The 23,996-nt window shown below is 49.2% G+C and overlaps 1 protein-coding gene across 1 annotated transcript in view; it reads left to right on the forward strand.

Annotated features, from left to right (window-relative positions):
* Positions 1-4,710: 4,710 nt before the first annotated feature.
* The window catches only part of COL20A1 (collagen type XX alpha 1 chain), a 48,388-nt gene continuing 29,102 nt past the window's right edge, over positions 4,711-23,996 (forward strand). The window contains exons 1-17 of the mRNA XM_058036230.1: positions 4,711-4,783; positions 7,058-7,168; positions 8,698-8,841; positions 9,043-9,192; positions 10,123-10,323; positions 11,538-11,693; positions 12,661-12,780; positions 12,930-13,094; positions 14,665-14,829; positions 16,084-16,256; positions 16,833-16,962; positions 17,433-17,578; positions 19,197-19,320; positions 20,241-20,380; positions 20,999-21,128; positions 21,656-21,798; positions 22,879-23,011. Coding sequence (XP_057892213.1) covers positions 4,711-4,783; positions 7,058-7,168; positions 8,698-8,841; positions 9,043-9,192; positions 10,123-10,323; positions 11,538-11,693; positions 12,661-12,780; positions 12,930-13,094; positions 14,665-14,829; positions 16,084-16,256; positions 16,833-16,962; positions 17,433-17,578; positions 19,197-19,320; positions 20,241-20,380; positions 20,999-21,128; positions 21,656-21,798; positions 22,879-23,011 — 2,404 coding nt within the window. The remainder of the gene's footprint in view (positions 4,784-7,057; positions 7,169-8,697; positions 8,842-9,042; positions 9,193-10,122; positions 10,324-11,537; positions 11,694-12,660; positions 12,781-12,929; positions 13,095-14,664; positions 14,830-16,083; positions 16,257-16,832; positions 16,963-17,432; positions 17,579-19,196; positions 19,321-20,240; positions 20,381-20,998; positions 21,129-21,655; positions 21,799-22,878; positions 23,012-23,996) is intronic.

Raw genomic sequence — 23,996 nt, forward strand, 5'->3', positions numbered from 1 at the left:
TTTCCCCATTTAACTTGACACTTCCAAAGGTATCCGTGTTTCCTGCTGAATGGCAATGCAAGTGTCTTAAACCTCAGTTGTGATGGGAGGCTGATGCTGACAGCCCCCGCAGTTGCAGCTGAAAATCTGTCCCCTGTAACCAGAAATGTCACTGTCAGTCGCTCCCTCCCGGAACGAGGACAAAATCCATCAGCAGAAGTTTTGGCACACCGGGGGTCCCTCCCAGGAGCTCCTGGCGCTGGGGATCCCTCCGGCAGGGCTGGATCTCGCAGCCGAGGAGCTCCAGCTCACGGTCCAGCCTCTGGCCGTGCAGAGCTGACAGATGTGCTCATTTCCCAACGCAGAGGGAGCGCAGCTGTGTGTGCGCAGCCCCCATCCGTGCGCGCACAGCGGCGAATGGGAGCGAGCGGGGCTGAACTCATCCCGGCCACTCTCGGGGTGGGAGAGAGCCACCACTTGTTGCTGCCTTCTAGGAAATCAGCCTGCAGCCTCCCGCGCAGAGATTTTATTTTATTTCGTTAGCAAAGCCCCAAAAACCCCGCGTTCTCCTGCCCGTAGGAGCAGCCTCCTCCTTTTTCACGCTTCTTTTCGGCCGAGCCGTGCGTGCGGAGAGGGAGGTGGGGGAATCCCATCCCTCCCCCCCTGTTCTCCCTCCCCTCCCCGATCCCTCCCGACCGCTGGAGCTGCGATCTTGAATCGCTCCGAGGAGCGGAGGAGGCGCCAGGGCAGCTCCTGCCCCTGTCCCAGGATGTAGCCGGAGCTCCCAACAGGTCTGTGCCTCCTTCCTTCCCCTCGGGGCTGGCTTTGCAGGGATGCCCAGCAGGGATTTGCTCTTTTGGGGCATGTGTGGGTATAGCAGAAAGGGAATTTCTGCAGGGTTTTGCTGTCTGGGCAGCCTGGAGCTGGTGCAGTTCTTAGTGCTGGGCAGGGGGGACAGGACCCATCCTTTAGGGTGAGGTGGCTTCAGGGCACATTCCCTGACATCAGCCTAAACAAACCAGGATCTGGGGCTCTTCAGGGGATGTGGCTGTGAGAAATGCACTTTGTTTGTTGGTTTGATCTCTTTTTTCCTTCTGTTTTGTGGTTGATAGTACAAAACTGTATTATCATCTAGGATACTGTAGAGTATCCTCTAAAATATTGTATTATCTATCTAAAATACTCTACTATTTAGGGTATCCTCTAAAAACTGTACTATCCTCTAGGATATCCTCCAAAATATTGTATTATCTATCTAAAATACTCTACTATCTAAGATATCCTCTAAAAACTGTACTATCCTCTAGGATATCCTCTAACATATTGTATTATCTATCTAAAATACTCTACTACTTAGGCTATGCTCTAAAAAATGTACTATTCTCTAGGATATCCTCTAAAATACTGTACTATCTATCTAAAATACTCTACTATTTAGGATATCCTCTAAAAACTGTACTTTTCTCTATCATATTATAGGATATCCTCTAAAATACTGTACTATCTATCTAAAATTACTGTTTAGGATATACTCTAAAAACTGTCCAATCCTCCATAGGATATTGTAGGATATCCTCTAAAATACTGTACTATCTATCTAAAATACTCTACAATTTGGGATATCCTCTAAAAACTGTATTATCCTCTAGGATATTGTAGCCAGAGAGTGCTTGGAGGGGTTTGTCACCTGTGTGTCTTTTTCCCACCTGGAGGTGTGGGTGGGTTCAGCCTGATGAGCTGGGGGAGCTTCAAAAGCTCAGCCTACAAATGGAACTTTTTCCTGACTTTCTTTTCAAGTCTGGTGCTGTTTCCACTTTTGTTCAATAGTGGAACTGAAATAGAGGAAGTTTCCAAGAGAAACTAGAAAGGGGTTGATGAATTTGTGGTTTTTAGTCTGTTTTAGGTCCTTTGACCAGCAAATCACGCAGGGAATGTGGGACAGATTTATTCCCTGCCTCGGGCAGTCCCTGTCTCCTGCAGGGCTGTCCCTGGCGCTGCTCCTGTGCCCAGCAGTGAGGGGGACACGAGGTGACATTGCTTCTGTGCAGAGACAGGGATGGCCTCTGACACGAGGAAATGTCCCCAAACTGTGGCTGTGGAATGATGGAAATAATCCACAGTGCCTGCAAACCCTCACCTTTAGTCCTGATGATTTAAATATGTGGCTGACATTTTTTTTTTTCTCTTTAACTAAAGTGACTACTTCTAAAATTTCCTGTACAAAACAAAAAAGGCTGCTTTGACTGCCTTAACCTCCAAATCTCCTCTGAGCACACAACTGGAGCAAGTGGAAAGTGGTGTGCTCCCCACACACCCCTATTTTCCAGGCTCTGGAAATACTCACCACTTGCTCCATGTGCTGCTGCCTCCACATTCCTTCCCTGGGGTGAGTAACAGGGGAGAGGCACCAGCGTGCTGTGGGCTCCCTGCCTGCTGTCCCCGGGCTCCCCTCAGCCCCACACTCAGCCTGGCTGGCCACTGGCACCACCGAGGGCAGAAATGGATGGGGAGGGACCACAGGATCCTGGAGTTTGGGCTGTGCAGAGGGAACTCCTCCAGATGTGCGACTTCCACCACTTCAGACAGGTGCATTTCTTATTCCTGATTTACAGCTGGGAAAAGGAGTGTTGGAGAAGAGGCAGAGTGGTGATGGGTTTGCCTCTGAGATGGCAGAATAGGTGAAGTCTCTGTTTCTTGCTTTAGTCAGAGAAAAGATCCACAGGCTGGGGTCTAACTGTGCCCAGTCTGGGTTAAAACCAGGATTACTGTGAGGGTGCTGAGGCCCTGGCACAGGTGCCCAGAGAAGCTGTGGCTGCCCCTGGATCCCTGGAAGTGTCCAAGGCCAGGCTGGATGGGGCTGGGAGCAACCTGGGATAGTGGAAAGTGTCCCTGCCATGGCAGGGGTGGGATAAAATGAGCTTTAAGGTCCCTTCCAACCCAAACCAATCTGTGATTCTATGATAATATTGAACTCATCCTTACTGACACAACAGGGTGGAAGCTCCTGCCTGAACCAGAGCCTGCAGTAAACCCTAATCAGTGCAGGCTGGAGGAGTTTATTTTTCTGCACTTTGGATCCCATATAACCCTGGTTAACATGAAAAGATCCCACACAATCCTGTGCTTTTGCCAGAGTTTGGCATCCTGTTTGTCAGCGGTTGCACAGAAGTTTCAAGGAAATTAAGAGCAGATTGATGGCATTGCAAAATGGCAAAAATGAAATTTGAATTTAAGGAATGTAAAAAAATGCTGAGTTTTTGCTGCTGTTTGGCACCCACACCTCTGCAGCCAGGACAAGCTCTGCTTTCCTGGAGGTGACAATCAGGGTTCTGAAAGCCACCTATCAAATGTTTGCTGTTTTTTATAAACAATGACCTCATTTTATTAGCTGGAAAAATAAAGCAAGTGTTTCCCATGGCTAAAGGCTTCGGTTACACTGCAGTTGTTCCATTCATCTTCAATAATAAAAAAAAGAAACCACAGACAGAGAAGGGTGGTTAACAACTCCCTGTTACAACTTGCACGTTTTTCCAGTCATTCTTCCAGCAATTCAGATCTGATTTAAACAGATCATGCCTGGCTCACTCACTCACTCATGTGCATATTTATTTTCCCTTGAAATTGCTACCACGCTGCTGTGTTTGGGGGAAATCAGGCATTTGCCAGGAGCCTCTGCATACCTGTCCATCAAGGTGAGGGGAAGGGAGATGTCCCTGCAGGAGGGGGTGCAGGGCTGGTTCTGCCAGAAGCAGTGAGGCTGAAATGTGGAGCACAGGGATGACAAAAGGCCAACAACAGGTGCTTGAAGCCAGGTTTGCTGGGAGCCAGATGAGGGGGTGGCACTGCTTCCATCAGGGGGGTTTTCTGCTGACCCAAAATTCCTGACCCAAAGGGAACAGCACTGAAATGCAGGCTGGAAAAGGTGGGTCCATGGGCTGAGGCTGGCAGTCAGCTTTGGCCATGCTGCTGAGGTTATTTCTGAGTCAAACTGATTCAGAATTCTGATCCTCTGCCATGGGTAAGTCTGTCCTGTCTGCTTTCAGTCTGTTCAGGTGAACAAATTAAAGCAAAACTATCCCAGAAAATCCTGGATATAAATTCTTGGGAGTGAAATAAGAAATAAAACCCTTTATTTGTAAGCTGTTCACATACAAACTCCTCTGGGTCTGTGGATCCCTCCTGCTGCAAAATTGCTTTATCACAGCAACTGAGGTCATTAAATCTGTGGTTTGAGGAGCCTGGCTGCTACAGAGAGCTCCTCTCTGTGCTTTCCCCCTTGTGATTGGTGTGTGCACGCCAGGGACATGAGAAACGTGCTGTCTGTGCACCTGGAATGATTGTGGGCATGATAACCACAATTAATTACTTCTGTACAGTTTAAACCAGAGGTTATTCTGGAATCTCTGTGTCCAATCACGTGCCAGTGTTGTTGATTTCCATGATCAGAATAGAAACGATCACTGGGAGCTCCAGTGCTTATAAGCCAGATTTATAAACACAGCTCAGACCAAGGCACTGAGAGCTATATTGGAGAGACTAAAAAGATAAAATAATGTGTAGGAATTGCAGGAAAATCTGTGTGTTCTTCTCCCCCATGCTTTCAGTGCCATCCATGATGCCCAAATCTGCAGTGCCTTAAATGAGGATGGACAAAACCTGGATTTTGATGTGGTGAAACACAACTTTTACTTCCCCTCCCTGACATTTGCCCTTTTGCAGGTCCTGCTCAAAATGCTGATCCACGCTTGGTTCTTTCTTGCCTGCCTGCCTGTGCTGAGCCATGTCTGGGGACGAGTGGGCCAAGGTAAGGAGCCTGCCTGCCCTGCTGGGGCTGTTCCTGAGGTTTTGGTGCCCTGGGGCAGCCCAGCCCTCCCTAAGGCAGGGACAGCACTGTCAGGGGCATTCCCAGAGCCAGGCATTATTCCAGGGGGCTGCTGTGCTCTGCTGTGTGCTGGTGAAGCTCCCAACAGCCTTTCCCAAGCATGAAGAGCAATGAGGGCTCAGGAGCCCCATCTGGGAGAGCCCCTCCATCCCTCCCCACCCTGCCTGGCCTGTCCTCATCCCTGGCAGCAGTTCAGCCCATCAGGGATGCATTTCAGCCTGTGCAAGCAAAGAGGGACTTCTGTGATCTGTGGGAGCCTGAGAAACAGGAAGGAAAAGGCTTTTGCTTCTTTAGACACTGCACCTTCCTGCTTTGGGTGTTTGTGGTGAGATGTGGTGCAACATCTGGGTGAGAAAGCATGAAGTGATTCATCCTGCATCATCCTACTCCACAGAAAATGCCTACAGCACCTCAGCACAGCCTTTCTGATGTGGAAGAGCCACCTTTAGGTTATGTCTGAAGAGCACAGAGGTTTCTAGAGAGGTGGTGGCCCTGCAGGGCTGGGACAGATGTGTCTCCCTGCTGTGCATCTTCCAGACTTCTGCAGTTAAGCTTGGGCTTAACTCCACGAGAGCAAGGTTACAGCATCAAACAGTGCACATCCAACACAGGGCAAGGAAACAGTGGAGCTTTCATGGCACTGGGGATCATTTGCATCCAGCACATAATGGTGCTTTAGAGGATGATGTCCTTTCTGCTCTGTCTGGGGACATTCTTGTCTTTTTAGCTTCTGGGCTCCTAGAGTGATGCCCAAGGAGCTGGACCACACTTGGCCAAAAGAAGGCAGCTCCATGTTTAATCTAACTATGAATTCCCCTCATTGTTCCATGATCTTTTACCATTTCTCTTAGGCGTGATTTTAGGATTTGCTTTTTGCCCTTCACCCCTCTTCCCCCTGTTTTCTTTCTTCCTCTTCAGATTTGCCTGGGGTGAGATGTGAATCTGAGCTTTGTTTCCCCAAAATAGTTATCTGCTTGTCGGGCAGCCTGCAGGAAGTCTCTGCAGGGAAAGGTTAAGGCCCAGATGTTGGGCTGAGACAAGCAGGACCCTCAGTGCCAGCTCTCACTGCTTTCCTGGGGGGTGACATCATGGCAGGGATGTCAGGAGGTGTCAGGGATTAGTGCAGGACCAGATTAGGGAGCTGAGGAGCCCTGGGTGACACTTTAGCAGCACTTAGCAGAAACTCCAGGTCACTCTGAGATTTATTTTTTTTTTTTTTATGAGTAATTGTAAAGGGAAAAAGATTGGTAACAGCTGCAAATGAGGGGGAGCCCTTGGGTGCAGATGTTTATGGTGTGATCACTCACTGCAAATTAGGGCATCTGCTGGAAAGGCAGCTCTGGGCACAGTGTCACAGGGAGGGCAGAGAAATCTGCTGAGTTGCCATCCTGCATCCAGCTGAGTGAGAAAGGTTCATATGGTGACATTTGTGTGACAGGAATTGTGGATTCAAGGAGTGACACAATGGGCTCAGCCATCTAGCTGGGTTAACAGATAGCTGTGAAATCTGGAGCTGATAAGGAATGTGCTCTTTCTTCTCTTTACCTCCCTGTCTGATACTATTTTTCCCCCTCAGGATTTGTCATTTAGCTTGCAGCTCCCTGCAGCGAGCTGATACAAGCTGGTGCCCATGAGTTATGGTCCTGCCAGGAGCTGTTATTTACACTTTATCAGCTTTTCTTTCTTTTTATTTCCTTCTTTCTAAACCCAGCTTGTCCTTGGAGCTGCCTCTGAAATGATCATTCTGCACAAGTGTGGGATCCATCACCTGGGGAATTCCTGTATTTCTGAGCATCCCAAGCCTATTGAGGAGCCTTGCTTGAGCCCATTTGCTGCCCTGCCATTTCACGTGTTTGCACTGAACACACTTGCTGTAAAAATCCATTCACCCTGAAAGCTCCTGGGAGAGCCCTTCAGGGCATGAAGGGTTCAGAGAAAAGCCCCCACCTGTGGGGAGGCTGCTTTACCTTTCTGCAGGGGTATAAATGAGAAACTCCTCCTTGCACAGGAGGCCTGCAGAGGTGCAAGGGGATGCAGGAGCTTCCAGGGGATGCTGAGGACTTGCCTGGGGTGGGGAAGGCTCCCTTTGTACCACAAGCACTGCCATGTCCTTGGGAGAGGCAGCACAGTGGGGTTTGTGGCAGGAATTGCAGCCACAACAGCACGGCCACGTCTCCTCCTCCTCCTCCTCCCCAGGGTCAGGCCGGCTGAAACTCACTGTCCTCTCAGAAGACAGGCTGCAGATGAAGTGGAAAGAGACTGAGGGGAACATCAGTGGCTACAAAGTTCGGGTAAAGCCCATGGCAGGTACGTGCTGACACCCTGGGCTTGGGCCCCAGCAGAGCTCAGCGGGACTGAGCTGCACTGGGAGCACAGCAGCACCTAAAAATGAGAAATGAGCATTATTGAGACCTTAAGGGAATAGAGACAAGGCAGAGGGAGTTACCCACAGCCTGCTCTGGTTCCAAGGGCTGGTTTCACTGGGATGTACGTGCAGCAGTGACAAGGAGCCTCTCTGGCCTCTGTGGGAGCAGTTTGTAGTGCCACCCAATGCAGGCACTGTCCCTTTTTCACTCCTTCACAGGAAAGAGAGGAAATTCAGCCCTCTTCATGCTAGGGGAAAGGTTTAGCCAGAAATGCTGTCCTTTGGGACTCTGTGAGACAAAAATGAAACAGGTTCCTTGCCTGGCTCTTCTGTGGAGCTCCCAGCTCTGCCACCACTGCAGGGACACGGCATGGGGGGCCTCTGACCCTATTTGTGTGGGTAGGCTCATCCCTCCAGCTCCCTGCCCCTACTCCCTCATTTCAGATGTTGAACCTGGTGGGGCTGGAAGGACACGATGTCCCTCAGTGGGGAGGAGGGGCTGAGCCATCCTCGGCTGTGGCTGGCGTTTGGTTCCCAGTGAGCCGGAAAAGGGAGCAGGAGTGCAGGGCGGCAGCTCCTGTGATCATCCACCCCATTTTAGCTCAGCCCCCACCTGTTTCCCGGCCTGGAGCAGCAGGCTTCTCATTCCTCGCCTGCCCAGTGCTCCTCCCCAGAGCCTCAGCTCAGCAGAGATTGATGAGCATCCCAGGAATGCAGGGAATCCCCACAGCACATGCCTGAGGCTTTCCCTCTCAGGCCGGGGAGTTTCCAGCCCCAGGTAGGAGCGCTGGATCAGGAACACATCCATCTCCATCATTCAAAGCTCCAGACCTTTCTATGAGAGAGGTTTAGGGAGCTTCTGTGCCCCGCTGTGCTGGGCAGCAGCCACTGCCTTGCTCGCTCTGCTCATTGCCCTTGGCTGCTCAAGCCATCCCAGTCTCAGGAAAGGGTCCAACAGCTCAGACACGGCTGTGGAAGGGTCTGGAGGCAGTGCCAGCCCCAGAAATGAGCTGTGCCCTGCAGGCAGATGGGGCAGAGGCAGCACAGCTGGGGTAAGATGAGTCCAAGGGCCAGCAGTGACCTCCAGAGGCTCCGAGTCACTTCCTCATTGTGTCACGCATGACCTCAACCAGCTGGGTGTTTTCATAAGCATTTGCCAGTCTTTGCACTCCCAACACCAGCTTTTCACTCAACAATCCTTGGGAAGCTGGTGAAAGTTGTACTAATGCTGGGTAGGAAGTAATTTTCTAATCTGGGCACGTACCAGGCATTTAAAAAACCCACCTCAATCTTCCCAGCTCTACGTTGAAGTAAAAGAGTAAAAATCAGAGCTCCTCAAAATTTAAAGCATGAATAGGAGCTGACTGCAGTCCCTAGGCAGACATTCCCTGCATTTCAGTGCTGCTTTTGCTACTGTCAACTTAAATTTAAGCTCTGACAGGCTCTGAGCTGTGGCTTCATCCCACCTCAGGGGACTCGGAGCAAGAAGTCATGCTGAAAACCAAGACTCCCAAAGCCACAGTGGGAGGGCTGAGCCCCACCAAGGAATACACCCTGCAGGTCTACGTGCTCAACGGCTCCCAGGAAGCCCTGTTTGCCAAGAGGAAATTTGTGAGTAAGTGGAGAGGGCTAAATTTTACCACTCAGAGCTGCTGAGGCTCTTGGGGATGTGGCTGCTCTGGCACAGAGTGCTTGGCAGTCCCAGAGCCTGGCACTGTTTTGGTTGGAAGAAGGGAGATGGGGAAAACCCAGGGGATGAGGGAGGGAAGTATGGCTCTCTAGATGGGCAATTTCTCTATTTTTGGTCTTCCCACAGTAGAGGAGCTCAGAAATGCATCCCAGACTAGAAACAGCCGCAGGAACGCAGGAGCTGCATCAGGAAAGAATCTCACCTCCTCTGCAGCTGAGCACAGTGGGGTGGCTGAGGACACCCCTCCACCCCTGAACACTGCCCTGCCACACTCAGGTGGGTGCTCTCACCATCCTGGAGTCTCAGGGATGCCATGGTAGCATGGCACAGGCCATGGCTCAAAATCACAGGGAATTGATTGTGAGCCATGGCCTGTGCCATGCTACCATGGCATTCAGCTGTCCCTAAAACCATCCCCATTTTCTCCCTTCATCAGAGATATTCTTGAGTGAGCCTTGCTAGCCTGGTATCATCCTTTGCACATAATTCTTAGCTACAGAAACACAGTAAACCATCTAAAAAATTTGCTCCTCATTCCAGCCAAGCTGAAAATGCACGTTCAGGTATCCAAATTCAGCAGATGCAAACCCATCCTTTGACTGAATGTGGATCCTTTGAGAGCAAGCTGCTCCCTGAGAAGCTGATGGTGCTTTTTTCCCTAAGCTCTGTGTCCCAGGGCTGGCTGCAGGTGCTTTACAAGAAGGATTCCCTCAGCCTGTCTGGCTGAGGACTGTATATAACTACAGAGTCTTGTGTTTCCATGGGCTCAAAAGAGAATTTCACCTGTTGATGGGAGAAAGCTCCACCAGGGTCATTATCCAAAAGTCTTGCACTAGCTTGGGGTGTTTGCAGGTCACAGATTGCTCAGCTCTGGAGAGCAACTGGGTATGAGGTGCCATGGGATGTTTTTCCTAATTTATATTTTATAAACATTCATTGTTTTTCATCATTGATGATAATGGGAAGGACACACTTTTTGATGTGAACCATTTTTAACATTAGCTCCTGAGCACACATGCAGCCCTCTCAGAGAGGTATGAATGAAGGTGGTGACAATCTACCCACCAATTTCCATAAAATTGTAGGAATTTTACCTTTTCTGAGCCCCCTAAATCTGTGCTAAATGTGGCTTAAATCAGCTGAGGAGTGGGGTTGGATGGGGATAATACAGTTTGGGACAATGGGATTTTTATCTTTGGAGCACAGCAAAGGACAGAGCTGAAAGGAAAAGGCAGAAGGGGGTTCAGCCAAAGAGCTCAGGAGAAACTACAAGAAACCAGCCCAGTATGGAGGTCAGCATGACAGAAACAGCATCAACGACCCCAAAATCATCCCAGCACACTCCTGAAAACGAGGAGCGAGAGACTCCAGGAAAAGAAAAACCCCCAAAGGATTCACTGAGACGAGGTGAGAGGGGGTTCAGACATGTCCTGCTGCTTCTCCCCTGCTGTTTTCCCTAACACTCACTGAATTCCAGCTTTCCAGCCCACCCTGTGCCCCCCCAGAGTACAGTGCTGCTGGTTGTGCTTCCAATCCCTAGCTCATGCTCTGGGAGCTGTCAGAGCTCACTGGAGAAATTTGGAGTCCTGCAGAACAACATGAATTCTCAGGAAAGCTGGAGTTGGGCCAGAAATTCCTTCCAGATGATTTAATTTATTGATTTTAATTGATTTGGCACCATTCTCTCTTCACGTTTTCATCTCCCCCTGCTTCTGGCAGATTCATGTAAGCATTTGTGTTCCTCAGCAGAGCACCCCCAGCCATGGACCTTCCCAAGGTGTTTCCTTTCCAAGCACCAGGGGTGTTTGTTATCTGGTCTGCTCCTCCTTCTGGGCTTGTTCTTCGTGTTTCACAGATATCTGATCCATGAGGATCCTTCAGATTCAGTTGAGATTGTGATGGCTCCCAGCTCTGCTGAAATGGTGGGAATGGGATGGGCCAGAGAAGCCCCTTTGGCCCAGCAGAAATCCATGACTGTGAGAGGAGACACACCTCCTTGGAGCCTGATAAATCTCAGTGGGATCATCTGTTTCCCCTCCACCAAAGATGGAAAATTCCCCATCTGAGCAATACTCGAGGAAGATGCATCCAATTAGCAAAATGCCTTATCAGATCCTCTGCTGAGCTGAGGACCAGGGGTGGGGAGGGAGGCAGAGCTGGAGTATCCATAGTGCCAGCAGGTTTTTGCTGAGAGATTGGATTTAATATAAAGCCATGAAATAATTGTAGCCCACAGGGGATCTCGTGATGGAATGGAATTAAGCAATCACCTGCAATTCTTGGAGACTTAAGCTAGATAAAAGGAAGCACTGGGCTGGGGCAGAGATGGAATGGAGCTGACAGCTTGCAGAGAGCAGTGCTTGGGTTAGCACATGCTTCCTGACAGCTTTAACCCCTTCTTTGCAGAGGTGCAGCTGCACACCACTCCATTTCGAGGTGCTGAGATGGGTTATCCTTGGCTCCATGGTTTTCACAGGATGCTGACATGTGCCAGACTGGCAGATGGTCCATTCCACCATCCAGACAAGGCCTTGCAGAGCAGATTTGATTTTTATCGTAAAACCAAAGCAGGTTTTTATCCCTCACAACTGCTTCTCTGAGTATCCAGCCTTTCCCTGCAGGCTCCCAGTTTCAGTGTGACACTCCTGCCATGACTGACATTGTCCTGCTCGTGGATGGCTCCTGGAGCATCGGGCGCAACAATTTCAAGCTCATCAAGGAGTTCCTGAGCAATTTGATTTCCCCATTCAGTATTGCAGAAGACAAGATCAGAGTAGGTAGGACATGCTCCTGTTTCCTGACCTTGGGATGCTGATGTTTGAAGGGGCCTTGGTCTCTTGTCCCCGTGGTGATGTGCTCCTCTTGGGAGCTGTTATTTCTCTAGGATGGGGTCCTTGAGCTGCTCTTGGAAGCTTTTCCCATCTGGCAGCAAGCTCTGGCCTCTAGTGGCCGTGAAAAATATCTGCACATTGAGCAGCAGTGCTGTCTTTGGGCAGCCCTAGGTCGGGTGGTGATGCTGAGACGCTTTTGGGATTTGCTGCCGTCTCTGAGGATGTGCTCAGCCACCAATGCACTGGGTGCAGTGGCAATGGGGCTGCTGTGAGTTCAGCAGGGTATGGGGCTGCTTCCAGCTCTGAGTGATGCTGGCAGCCAGGCTGTACATGAAATAGGATGGTGTAAATCCTTCTCAGTCCTTGCAGCTCATTGTTTGACCTGGATTAACTTTGGCACCTTATCAAATTCCTCTGATCATCATGAGGGGGATGTGTACCCCTGTACCCCATGGAGTCTGAGTCATTGCTTTGCTGCCAGCATGGCAGAGAATCACAGAATTGTGGAATATTCTGATTTGGGAGGGACCCACAAGGATCATTGAGTCCAAGTCCTGGCCCTGCACAGAACACCCCAAAGATCCCACCCTGTGCCTGAGAGCATTATCCAAACATTCCTTCAGCTCTGTGAGCCTGGGACTGTGACCACTGCCCTGGGAACCTGTTCAGTGCCCCACCACCCTCTGGGGGAAGAACCTTTTCCCAATATCCAGCATAAACACCCCCTAACTCAACTTCCTGCTCTTTTCTCAGAACCATGCCGAAAGTGGAGTTAGAAGCCCCCTGTGCTCACCCCCAGTCCCTGTCATTATTTGGTGTCATCCTCCCTGCCAATCCTCTCAGCAGCTCCCAGAGTGGGGCTCCTGCAGCTCCCCTGGGCTGGCTGGATGCCCATGGCTCCTGTCTCCCCCAGGGCTGTCCCAGTACAGCAGTGACCCCAGGACAGAGTGGGATCTGAGTGCTCACTCCACCAGGGAACAGCTGCTGGAGGCCGTGAGGAACCTGCGGTACAAGGGTGGCAACACCTTTACAGGTAACTCCACCTGGCAGGGCTCTGAACAGTGGGGAAAGCTGTTCCCATGGATTATGGACTCTGTGGGGACTGTGGCCACCGGGGAGGAGAGAAAACATGTGGGTTTTTTGGAAGGCTGTGGCACAACCTCCATCTCTGCCCCTCTCCAGGTCTGGCACTGACCCACGTCCTAGAGCAGAATCTGAAACCAGACGCTGGTGCCCGGCTGGAGGCTGAGAAGTTGGTAATCCTTCTGACTGATGGGAAGTCCCAGGATGATGCCAACCTGGCTGCTCAGACCTTGAAAAACCTGGGCATAGAGATATTTGCCATTGGTAAGATCACAGCCATTGATAAGCTGTAGGACAAAGCCAACCTATTTTTGGTCATCTTCAAATTGAAGGTTATGTTCCCTCAACTTTGACAGAAGCATCCTGAGGCTGTAGAACTGAAGTGGTGGGTGAGACCTCATTACATTGGGGCTCAGATGAAAATTAACTCATTTATTCAGCCCAGGCAGTGTCTTGAAAGGATATATTTTTGGGGGGGAAGGTATTCACATGAGAGATTTCACACCTCCCATCTAACGACCTTTGGGAGCCTCAGGGACCAGTGCTATGAAAACAATATTCTCAGCTGTGGAACTGGGCAAGAGAACATTGTATTGGGGATGGCAGGGGACCTCCTGTGTAATTACTGCCTCTCACAACTTCCCATTTCTCTGAATAACAACATTATCTGCTTTTCACTGTCTGCCAGCAACACCGAGACACAGAATGGCCTTGAGCAGCTCTGGCCTTAAGGAGCACACGGGGTCTGCTGGAGACTGACACATGAGCAATAAAGTTACATAAAAGCTCCCCTAAAATTGCAATCTTCAAAAGTTTAGGTGCTAATTTATGTTGGGGACGTGCAAGTGAGGTTTTATTGCATGGGGTCATGCAGGTAAGTGGCATTTATGGAGGGAGGAGAGCTGCTGAGCCTCCTTGGACAGTGTTAGGGAACCTTGAACCAAGCTCTGGGAAGCAAAATGAGTTGTACTGTGGAGCTTGGTCAGCAGAGAGTTAATGAGGAGGGGGAGCTGAAGGATGGAGGATGCTGTGAGATGGAGAAATTCTGTTACATAAAAGGGCTGCTTTTTACTCATCCCTGACTGTTGAAATGCAATGTGATGTTCTGACGAACAACAGGCTCTCTGTGGGGAGCGCTGGCACCTCATAAATATAAAATGGTTATTTGTTCATTCAGTCCCTCATGTTTATGCCAACTGCCTCTCAGGTTGAAAAACATCTACCTTTCTGACAGCCAAACCTGCAAGTGGTGAGGAGGCAGGAAAACAGCAGGAAGATTCACCAGGCTGTCTCCAGGCCACTAAAAGCTTTCTGAGCAGAAAGCTCTTCCCAGGCTGGGCTGAGCTGGTTGGTGCAGGAAAAGACAGCACTGTGCTGGGAGAGCAGGGTGGTGGTGAAGCCCTGTGTGGGGCATTCTCAGCCTGATGTCACGGACATATTTTATGAAAAATTCTTTTGTTGGGACCTTTTCTCCTGGGAAACTGAGAGGCCTCAGAAATGAAATGTAAACAACAATTATCTGCTGCTGTGGAATGCAGCAGGTGCAATCTTTGATTGGTCTCATGTGGTTGTTTTTAATTAACAGCCAATCACAGTCCAGCTGTCTCAGACTCTCTGGTCAGTCACAAGATTTTATTATCATTCCTTTCCATTCCTTGCTAGCCTTCTGATGAAATCCTTTCTTCTATTCTTTTAGTAGAGTTTTATTATATCATTTTCTTTTGCTATAACATATATCATAAAATAATAAATCAGCCTTCTGAAACACGGAGTCAAGATTCTTTATCTCTTCCCACGCTGGGGTCGTTTGCAAATTCAAGTTCTGTGTTGGCAGGGGTGAAGAACGCGGACGAGGCGGAGCTGCGGCAGGTGGCCTCGGAGCCGCTGGAGCTCACCGTCTACAACGTGCTGGACTTCCCCCTGCTCAGCTCCCTGGTGGGCAAGCTCACACGGGTCCTGTGCACCAGGATCAAGGAGAGGAGCCACAAGGAAGCCGCAGGTGAAGTGGAGCCTCCCTTCCCGCTGTGTTGTCGTCTTGTTGCAGCGGTTCCGTGCTGTTGTCTCCTTATGCAAAAGTTTCATGCTTCCTTGGTGTTTCTCATGGGCAGCTCCTCAGAGCACTGACTCTTTCTTCTTCACAAAGTAGCCAACCAGCTTGAATTCCCTTCTCAACCAACCAACCTACTCTTTTTCTCATTGGTCACAGCTGTGGCCTGTTAAAATCAGGCCTGTTCCTAATCGTTGGCAACTGGCCCAGCTGCAACTCCTTAGGCGTGAGATTACTTTCTGCACTATCTTTATTTTTCTTCTATTCTGTCCCCCCACACTGCTGCTCACCATGTCCGTTCCTCTTGGAGGAGAAAATCACCTAATGACAGCAATTACCATTATAGGGAATTACCATTATATTCCTTCCCTCTTCCTTTATCATATGGTGTGGTAAATGTGTTGTATCCGTCTCCTTTTCTGAGTTTCTCCCAACCTAAAAGAGACAGAAAAAGCAGAAGAACTAGTATGAAAATATACTGGGGAAAGATTATGGGGTAAATATGGAGGTAGGATGAGGAGATGATAAAACACCTACATGCATTTCTTTTTTCCTCCACTAAACTTTGAATGTTGGATCTCCAAGGTATTTTCAAGTTCAAATCAAGCAGCCATTTCTTTCCTTTGCTGGAGAACAGTTTGCATGATGAAAACCATGAAGAACCCCTCCAGATGTTAGCTTAGATCCTCAGGAGAAATATAGTGTACATATTTCTATATCTTTTGCTCTAAAATTGACCTAAGCAGAATGGGAACATCTAAATTTCAAACATAATTTGATTTTAATGCTCTGGACATTCGTGTAAATAAATTAATTTATTCTTATTGATTTATATTTGATATAATTAGATATTTCACAAATATTAGGGTTAAGCTGAAGAAAAATTACCTTCTTCAAAAAGAAACCAAAGTAATTTTTGCTTGTTAATTTTAGCAATTTTTTGTGATTGAGGAACACAGGCTTGTGTTGAAGAATTATTTGCAGCACCCAGCAAAATACACAGCCTGCTCTTCATGGAGTATTTATGTTCTCTGTACACCCAGTTTTAAAATATTTATTTCAGAGCAGTCTAGAACAGTTTCTCTACTCTATAGGGAAGGAGATTGCAACTTGATTTGAAAAATGTCACTCATATTTATGAGCTGGAAAGTATGTTCGGCATGAGAAGTGTGAATGTAAGAAAATAACTGTGTTTTTAATTCCTAGGCAGCGCTGTGAAAGACACCCCTGTGAGCACGGGTCCCCAGCTCAGCCCAACTGACCTGAAAATATCTGCTGTGACCTCCAAGAGCATGCACTTGGCCTGGAGCCCTCCTCTGAAACCACCAAAGAAATACAGGGTTGTGTATTATCCATCCAAGGGTGGGACCCCCAGAGAGGTGAGAGACCTTTCCCTGGACACCTGAGGCTGCCACAGATTCCAGATGGTGGCTGGAAGTTAAAGTAGGCTTGGGTGGACAAAAGGAGGGTGGGGTGGGAAATCAGCTAAACCAGAGATTAAATTTAATGCATGATGAGTGTAAATGTGATGAGGTAATAGGCTGATTTTTCTCTTAGGCAGTCTTATACCCTCCCTAAATCATGTGTTTTGACTCAAAGAGGACACTCGGGTACAGAGATCTGTCCAAGGATACTCATCTGCAATGGATAGGATTTAAAAAAAGCAAATCCAAGTTGTGGATGAATTTCCATTGATTTCAGTGAGAGCATGACTAGAGTTTTGTGCTCAGTGTTTGCACAAATCCCAGGCTTAGAGGACAGCAATCCTTTCTGCCTCTCACCTCTCTGTTTTGGAGAGATTTACCTAGCGCAAAGCACCGAGGGAACTGCACTTCATGTCTTTGGGCACAAATCTGCCATGGGGCAGCCACGCTGGCCAGGGACAGCCACTTCAGCCGTTCCACTGAAGAGCAGCAGCACCTCCCTGCCCTGAGAGCCCTGCCTTGTGCTTGCAGGTGGTGTTGGAGGGAGCAGTGTCCTCCCTGCAGCTGTCCAACCTGACCTCGCACACGGAGTACCTGGTGTCGGTGATCCCCGTGTACGACAGCGCCGCGGGCGACGGGCTCAGAGGAGTCACCTCCACCTGTGAGTAGAGAGAAGTGAGCTGATGGCTGCTCTGGCCATCTCACACTGGAGCCTGCCTTGGGTATTTTCCAGCTCAGGTTTAGCCTGCCTACAGCTCTCTGGAGAGAGCTCATCTCATCTCTCATCTGTGGAGATGCTCAGAACTCAACCAGACAAGACTCCCTGAGCAACCTGTTCTTTGAGCAGCTGGTTGGGCAGGGGTCCTTTCCACCTCTGTCATTCTGCAAAGAAGAATGTGGGAGTAACACACGCTGCTAGAAATATATTGCAACTCTTCGCTGCTTTTAAAAAATTTTAAATCCATGGTCTCCAAGTGAATTAAACTCTCTGTAGCATAGAGACTGTGTTAGGCAGGGGGTAAGTGCCCACCAGCTTGTGGTAGCTGTTGTAAAGCCGGGTGTCCCCTGGGTTTTGAGCTGTTTCAGACCTCATTCACTGAGGGTACCTTTGTGCCTTATTTTTCCCTTTAGTGCCTTTGTCTTCCCCTCGCTCCCTGCGCGTCTCTGAGCGGAGCCACAACAGCCTGAGGCTGAGCTGGGAAGCAGCCCAGGGAGCCACACACTACCTGGTGCTCTGCTCTGCAGCCCCTGATGGAGCAGAGGACTACACAGCAGAGGTAGAGTTTGTGACAATGGTGATAACATTGTTTTTTCTCTGTCTGGGCTGAGTTTACTGCTATCTCTAAGCTTTGGCAATTGGTGTCATGTGGTCAAAGAAAAAAATGTATCAGAACTATTGCCAGAACAGCCTTCACAGAAGATTTCTTTTTCTTTTTTTTTTTCTTTTTTTTTTTTTTTTTTTTTTTTTTATTGTTTGTCTCAAAGCAATTTCTAACTTTGAGGGTTTCATATGGGAAATTAAGTCAAGGGAGAGATCTGGCTGCCTCCTGGGGCCCTGGAAACCCAGGCACTGAACTCACATCCTTGCAGCTCCAAGTGTAATCACTGCATCCTTGAGGCTGTACATAAACATCTTGACTGTGTGTGTCTTTAAATGTTAATTGAAAATGTGTTAGGGCGGATTTTGCTGACATCTGAAAACAGACCTACAACACTGCAGATGAATAAAACAATGCTTGAAGAATGGAAAATCCTTAGAAACATCTAAGAACCCTTTGTTGTGCATGTTAATGCCTTATCTGGAGTACCTGTATGCTGAGGATATGAATGTAAAAAACAAAGTGAGTGGGGAGAAACATTTATTGTCTGTTTGAGATTCCCCCTTTGAATGCACAGCAATAGGGACACGATGGTTTTCAAACCAGAACAATTAATAGTCTGCTTCCAGGGCATAATAATGGGATTTTTATAAGATCCAGAACACTTGAAGCAACACCAACACTCAAATTTGCATTTCAGCATGCCAACACATTTCCAGTTACCTGACCTACTCCCTGCAGGAGTGCAATGCTCCAGACCTATGGGATGTCAGCAAAACCAGCATTAAAATGTTTCCCCCTTCTTACAAGCCGTGTTCCAACGGGTGCAGCCTCCTAAATGTCCCCGTGGTGCCTTTCTGCAGCTCAAGGACCAGGGCTGTGCCCGCGCTGTGCTGGCAGCAGATGGCAGCAGCCCGGCAGCGCTCCAGCCACAGCTTCCCATGGCTCTGGGAAAAGCCGGATCATAATTCTTGGATGCCCCCTGATCCAACCCAGAGCAGCGTTTTGGTGTGAGAGACTCGGGGCTCTGCAGAGCAGGGCTAGCAGGAGGGGCTGTGCATCCCCAGGGGTTGGGTGTCACAGAGGCAGAGCACTGCAGAGCACCTGCCCAGGTGGGGAAGGGGCTGGAGAGGAGGGGAATGAGGGGAAGGAAGGGCAGCTCCCATCTCTGCTCTGTGTGACAGGAGCTGAGGGAGCAGCTGGAGCTGTGTCAGGGCAGGTTTAGGTTTAGGGGGGGGATATCAGGAAAGGGTTCCTCACCCAGGGGGTGGGTGGACATGGGATACTCACAGCAGCAGGGTGACAGAGATCAAAGAGAATTTGTGCAACACTCTCAGGCACATGGTGGGGTTTTCCTGTTCAGGAACAGGATTTGGACTCTGCTGATCCTTTTTGGTCCTTTCCAGCTTGGGATATTCTGTGATACTATGGTTCTAAGACCATTCTAGAGTGGAGATGTCCCGTTAGTGTAACCAAAGGGTCCTTGATCTGTGTCTCTGTAAGGTCCTGCTGTCTTAAATGCATTGGGAGGTACCTTAGAGCTGAAGGGTACCCTAAACCCCGTCTCTGTTGGCAGGTGAAGGTGACCCAGCCCGAGGTGCTGCTGGAGGGGCTGTCCCCCAGCACGGGGTACTCCGTGGCAGTGTATGCCATGTATGGGGAAGATGCCAGTGATCCAGCCAGCATCCAGGAAACCACCTGTAAGTGCTACTGCTGCTGCTTACTGAGCTGTTATTAAACACTCAAGGCAGGAGAAATGTGTTCAGTGAGGTGCTTCCCATATTGTGCATGTGGCTTGTGCACATGCTGCCTCTTTTCTGCTGGATCTGAAGCGAATATTGGTCCCCAAGGGGATCTCTAGTTGTAGGGTAAGCTGTGAAAAAGGAGTGGTGTTCCCCTGGTAATAAGGAACCCTGAAAGAGGTATTCCTTTAAGTCTTTGTTGTCTGGGGGAGAAAAGGTGATCATCTGGCTGTTTCCTCACCTAAATCTATGGCAGCCCTTTGTAGCCTTCCACAGGTGTGTGTGTGGTAGTTGATGCCTCAGGTTTTAGCTTTTATATTTTTCAGATTCTGTACTGCTTTAGTGTGTAGATCTGAGCTTCATATTAGGAGATAGTAAACACTCTTCACAGAGTAGGGAGGCAAAACAATTCTTTCTCTAGCTGGGGACCAAGGATAAATGATCTAAATCTCAGGCCCAAGAGCATAAACAACATTGGACTGAAGAGAGAAAAACAAGAAGGATGAGACTTCATAACCTAAAGCTATAACTGGACAATTAACTCCAAGATGGAAATGGAGCAGAACTTATAAAAGTGTGAGACCCCGTGACTGGGCGTGTGACCATTTTGTTTCATCTTGGGTGCTGCCCCAGCTGGGCTGCCTAAGGTGTATCCATAGAGGCCTTCTAATAAATCCCTGCTTTATTCTTTAACTCTGCCTAGCCTCTCTTCTAGGTCAGCCATCACAAGGCATCCCAGTGAATAAAGGGAATATTTTCCTGCGTAGTGAGCGAGCCTCTTAGTTCAGGCTGGGATCATCTAGGAGCAGCAGGAGGCAGTGGGTGGCATTTGTGCAGCCTGTGAAGGCTGGCAGTGCTGTCACTAACTGTTTTTGCAGTGGCCTTGAGTCCCCCCAGGTACCTGAGCTTCTCGGAGCTGAGCCACGCGTCCGTGCGGGTGAGCTGGGAGCCGGCGGCGCCGGCCGTGCGCGCCCATCACCTCACCTATGTCTCTGGCAGAGGGGGCAACGCTGGGCAGGTGGGTCCTCAAGGGCTAGGGGGAGGAAAAGACACCTGGGGGGTTGGATAATGCCCTGTTCTCCTTCAGCATGGTGCAGGGAGAGCCGGAGTGCTGGCAGAGTTGTGACTCTGAAATGGGCGCTTTGGCTGCGGTTATCGCTGCATGCTGAACTCTCTGCAGCTGTACCTCTAGAGTCACAGGACGGTTTGGGTTGGAAGGGACATCCATCCATCCATCCATCCATCCATCCATCCATCCATCCATCCATCCATCCATCCAGTCCAAACCCCCTGCAGTGAGCAGGGACATCTTCAACTAGATCAGGTTGCTCAGATCCCCATCTAATCTGGCCTTGAATTTTTTCAGGTATGGGGCATCCACCTCTGGGTAACCTGTGCTAGTGTTTTACCACCTTTGTTGTAAAATTCTTCCTTATACTTCATCTAAATCTACCTCTTTTATTTTAAAGCTCTTGTCCTAGAGCAACAGGCCTTGCTAAAATGTCTGTTCCCATCTTTCTAATAAGCTTCCTTTAAATACTGAAAGGCTGCAATAAAGTGTCTCTTTTTCTTCAGACTGAACAAGCCCAGTGTCTCACCCTCTGTCTTACAATACTCATGCAACTCCCCACTGCAGGTGGAAGTTCCTGGCACTGCAACATCCACTGTCCTGAGACCTCTGTCCTCCCTCACACAATACTTCATCAGTGTCAGATCCACGTATGATGAAGGGGACTCCTTTCCAATTACTGGCAATGTCACTACCTGTAAGTAAGGAATGGAAATACTTCTGGTCTCAGTAAGAGGTGACAAAGTTGGTTTGGGTATCTCTGAACTTGGATATTTTGAAGATTGGCCCCAGCAGCTCGTGGTCAAAACCCTTGCACAGAGCACAGATGGCTGCTGTTCTTTGTGTGTGGAATATGTCCAATTGTGTTACGCTCAAAATGGGGTGGAAGGGATAAAGAAAAGAAGCAAATGAAGAAAAGCATGATGTATCACTAACCTCTGCATCCTTGAGAGCCCTCCTAGCCTTCTTCCCTTTACAAAACCAATGTGATATCTGTGCTCCCCATAAACGAGATAACCTGTCTTAATTAGGGCTTTAAAAACAATTTACCCCAGTCTGTCCTGATGACTGCTGTCATCTGGGTCTGAAGAAGCGACAGACAGGCTGGCCTCAGACACCTGCCTGGGTGATGCTCTGCTCCCCAGCCATCTGCTCCCCACCCTGGCTCTGACAAGGTGCTGTCAGAGCCTGCTCCTCAGCTCGTGTTCCTTGTGCTCCCCGCAGTGAAGGTGCCCCCTCCCCGTGCCCTGAAGGTCACTGAGCTCTCTGGGAACAGCCTCCGCCTGCAGTGGGAGGCTGTGGCTGCCTCGGACGTGGTTGTCTATCAGATCAAGTGGAGCACAGCCAGTGGAGAGAAGCCTCAGGAGGTATGAGGGTGTGAGCCCACACACAGCTCTGGGGAGGCTGGGCTGGCTCTGAGCTCACCTGCTGGAGTGGCAGAGGGCAGCGTGAAACTATTCAGGGCAATGCACTCCAGCAATTGAACAGTTCAGCAGGATCCCTGCTGGGTCTGGCTTTCAGTGGAGCAGTCACCTTGAGGGCTGGGAGCAGGAGGGACAGCAGGGCAGAGTCCTGCAGGCTCTGGGAAGATTGCAGAAGTGTTCTGGGAAACCTCAAGGATGAAATTTAATAGGGACAAGCAGAAAGTATTAAGCTTAGGCAGGAATAATTAACCATAGGTATACAGGATGTAGAACAAATAGCTAAGAAGCAATTCAGTAGAAAAAAGATCTGGGGTTGCAGAGAATCACCAGTCCCCAATGTCAAGATGTTGTGGACAAGAAAAAGACAGCACTCAAGTATTTATAGCTGGAGGCATTGCTTCTAAGAAGGTGAAGCATTTTCTCTTCTCCTCAGTGCTAGGAAGCACTGATATTTTTGGGACACTGCTCTTTGGGAAGGATGAGGTCCAAGCAAGGAGCACTCAGAGGAGAATGAGCAGAGACAGAACTGGTGCAGATCTGGCAGGGATGGAGGGATGGACCAGGTGCCCCCTTCCATCTGAAGCCCCTATTTTCAGTATGAGGTCAAACAGCAGTTTAAATCTAGGCTTAATGCCCAAGTCTCTCCTGCAATGAGTGAGACCAAATAATTTCTATTTGGGCTGGAACAGAGGGATGCTGGGGCTTCTGTCCCCAGCTCCCCTAGAAGCTGGAAACTCACCAGAGGAACTCTGTGCTCTCTGCCTTGTGTCAGAGCTCTGTGCTGTGGTGCTGCAGGAGCTGCTGGTCATCACTGGGCTGCCATGCACAGGCATCTGCTCTGCATCATTCACAGCTGCAATTTTGCCTTTGCTTACACGTGTGCAACCCCAAACTTGGGCCCCAGAGCCCAGTGCTAACTCATTTGTGCCAGGGACAAGGTGTGAGCCAGGCACCTGGGGGCATGGAGCAGCCTGGGCATGCCTGGCAGTGGGGCTGACCCCTGTCCTCTCTGTCCTTGTGCAGCTCTCCCTGGCTGGAAATGTGGCCACAGCCGTCCTGCCCGGCCTGCAGAAGAACACTGACTACAAAATATCCATCTGGGCCTACTACAAAGATGGAGCTCGGAGTGACACTGTGTCTGTCCACCACAGGACCAGTAAGTGACCATCCACAGCCCGGGGTGACAGACAGGGCAGGGGATCCCTCACAACCCAGCACACTCCTGCAGCTCAGACCGGTCACCTCCAGCTCTGAAAACACACACACAAATGTCTGAGTAAAGCTAGAGATGGTTATTCAGGCTTCTGTGTGAAAATGTTCTCAGTCTGTCCTGAGAGCAAGAGGCTGGGCAATCCCATCACACTGATAATCCCTGCACGTGTTCCAAGGGGAGCACATTTCATCCCTCCCTGCCTCAGTGTAGTGCATGGATGGAAATAAATTCTGAGGGTGTCCAGCTGAACGTATCCCTGTGCTGCCTAAGGAATGGTTCTTGTTAATAAAATATTGTCTGTAGGCAGGGTGAGGTTTTCCTGAGCTCTGTCATTGCTGAGTTTGCCTCACTGAGGGCATTTACAAACATGGGAGGCAATCCTGCAGGCACACTCTACCTTGGAAGCATTGTCTAAATCTGGCTTTGTACAGGCAGGATATGAGGTTAAAAACTGGCACTCCCACAGGTCCTGGTAATTAATATTGCCTGTAAAATGGCTTTGTTTGAAATGAATGGAACACTTCAACACCAACAGTCCTCCCTCTCCTCTCAGATCTCGTCCTCCTCTGCAGAATAAACTCATTTAGGCTGATGTTGAGCTGATGAAGCTTGAAGTAAGTGGTAATCTTAGAATAAGAAGCTCAGGTTTTATTAATAATAAATATTAAAACCATTTTTATAGGAAACGACCTCAGACAAGTACCTTGGAGCTGCACACTGGCAAAGAAAAAAAGAAAAGCAAGCATCCTACTGATATATGATGACAAGAGGACAATTAGAGCTGTTTAGAGGCTGTAGGAAAATTAATTACTACGTTTTAAGCTATGAATTATGAAGTGTCAGAGGAGCTCTCTCAGCCCAACACAATGACACGTGGCAGTGCCCTTCTGGGCACATTTGCACAAGCCAGTCCTTGCTGCTGCTGCTG

This window comes from Melospiza georgiana, chromosome 17 (genome assembly GCF_028018845.1).
Source record: "Melospiza georgiana isolate bMelGeo1 chromosome 17, bMelGeo1.pri, whole genome shotgun sequence".
In the NCBI taxonomy this organism is placed as follows: Eukaryota; Metazoa; Chordata; class Aves; order Passeriformes; family Passerellidae; genus Melospiza; species Melospiza georgiana.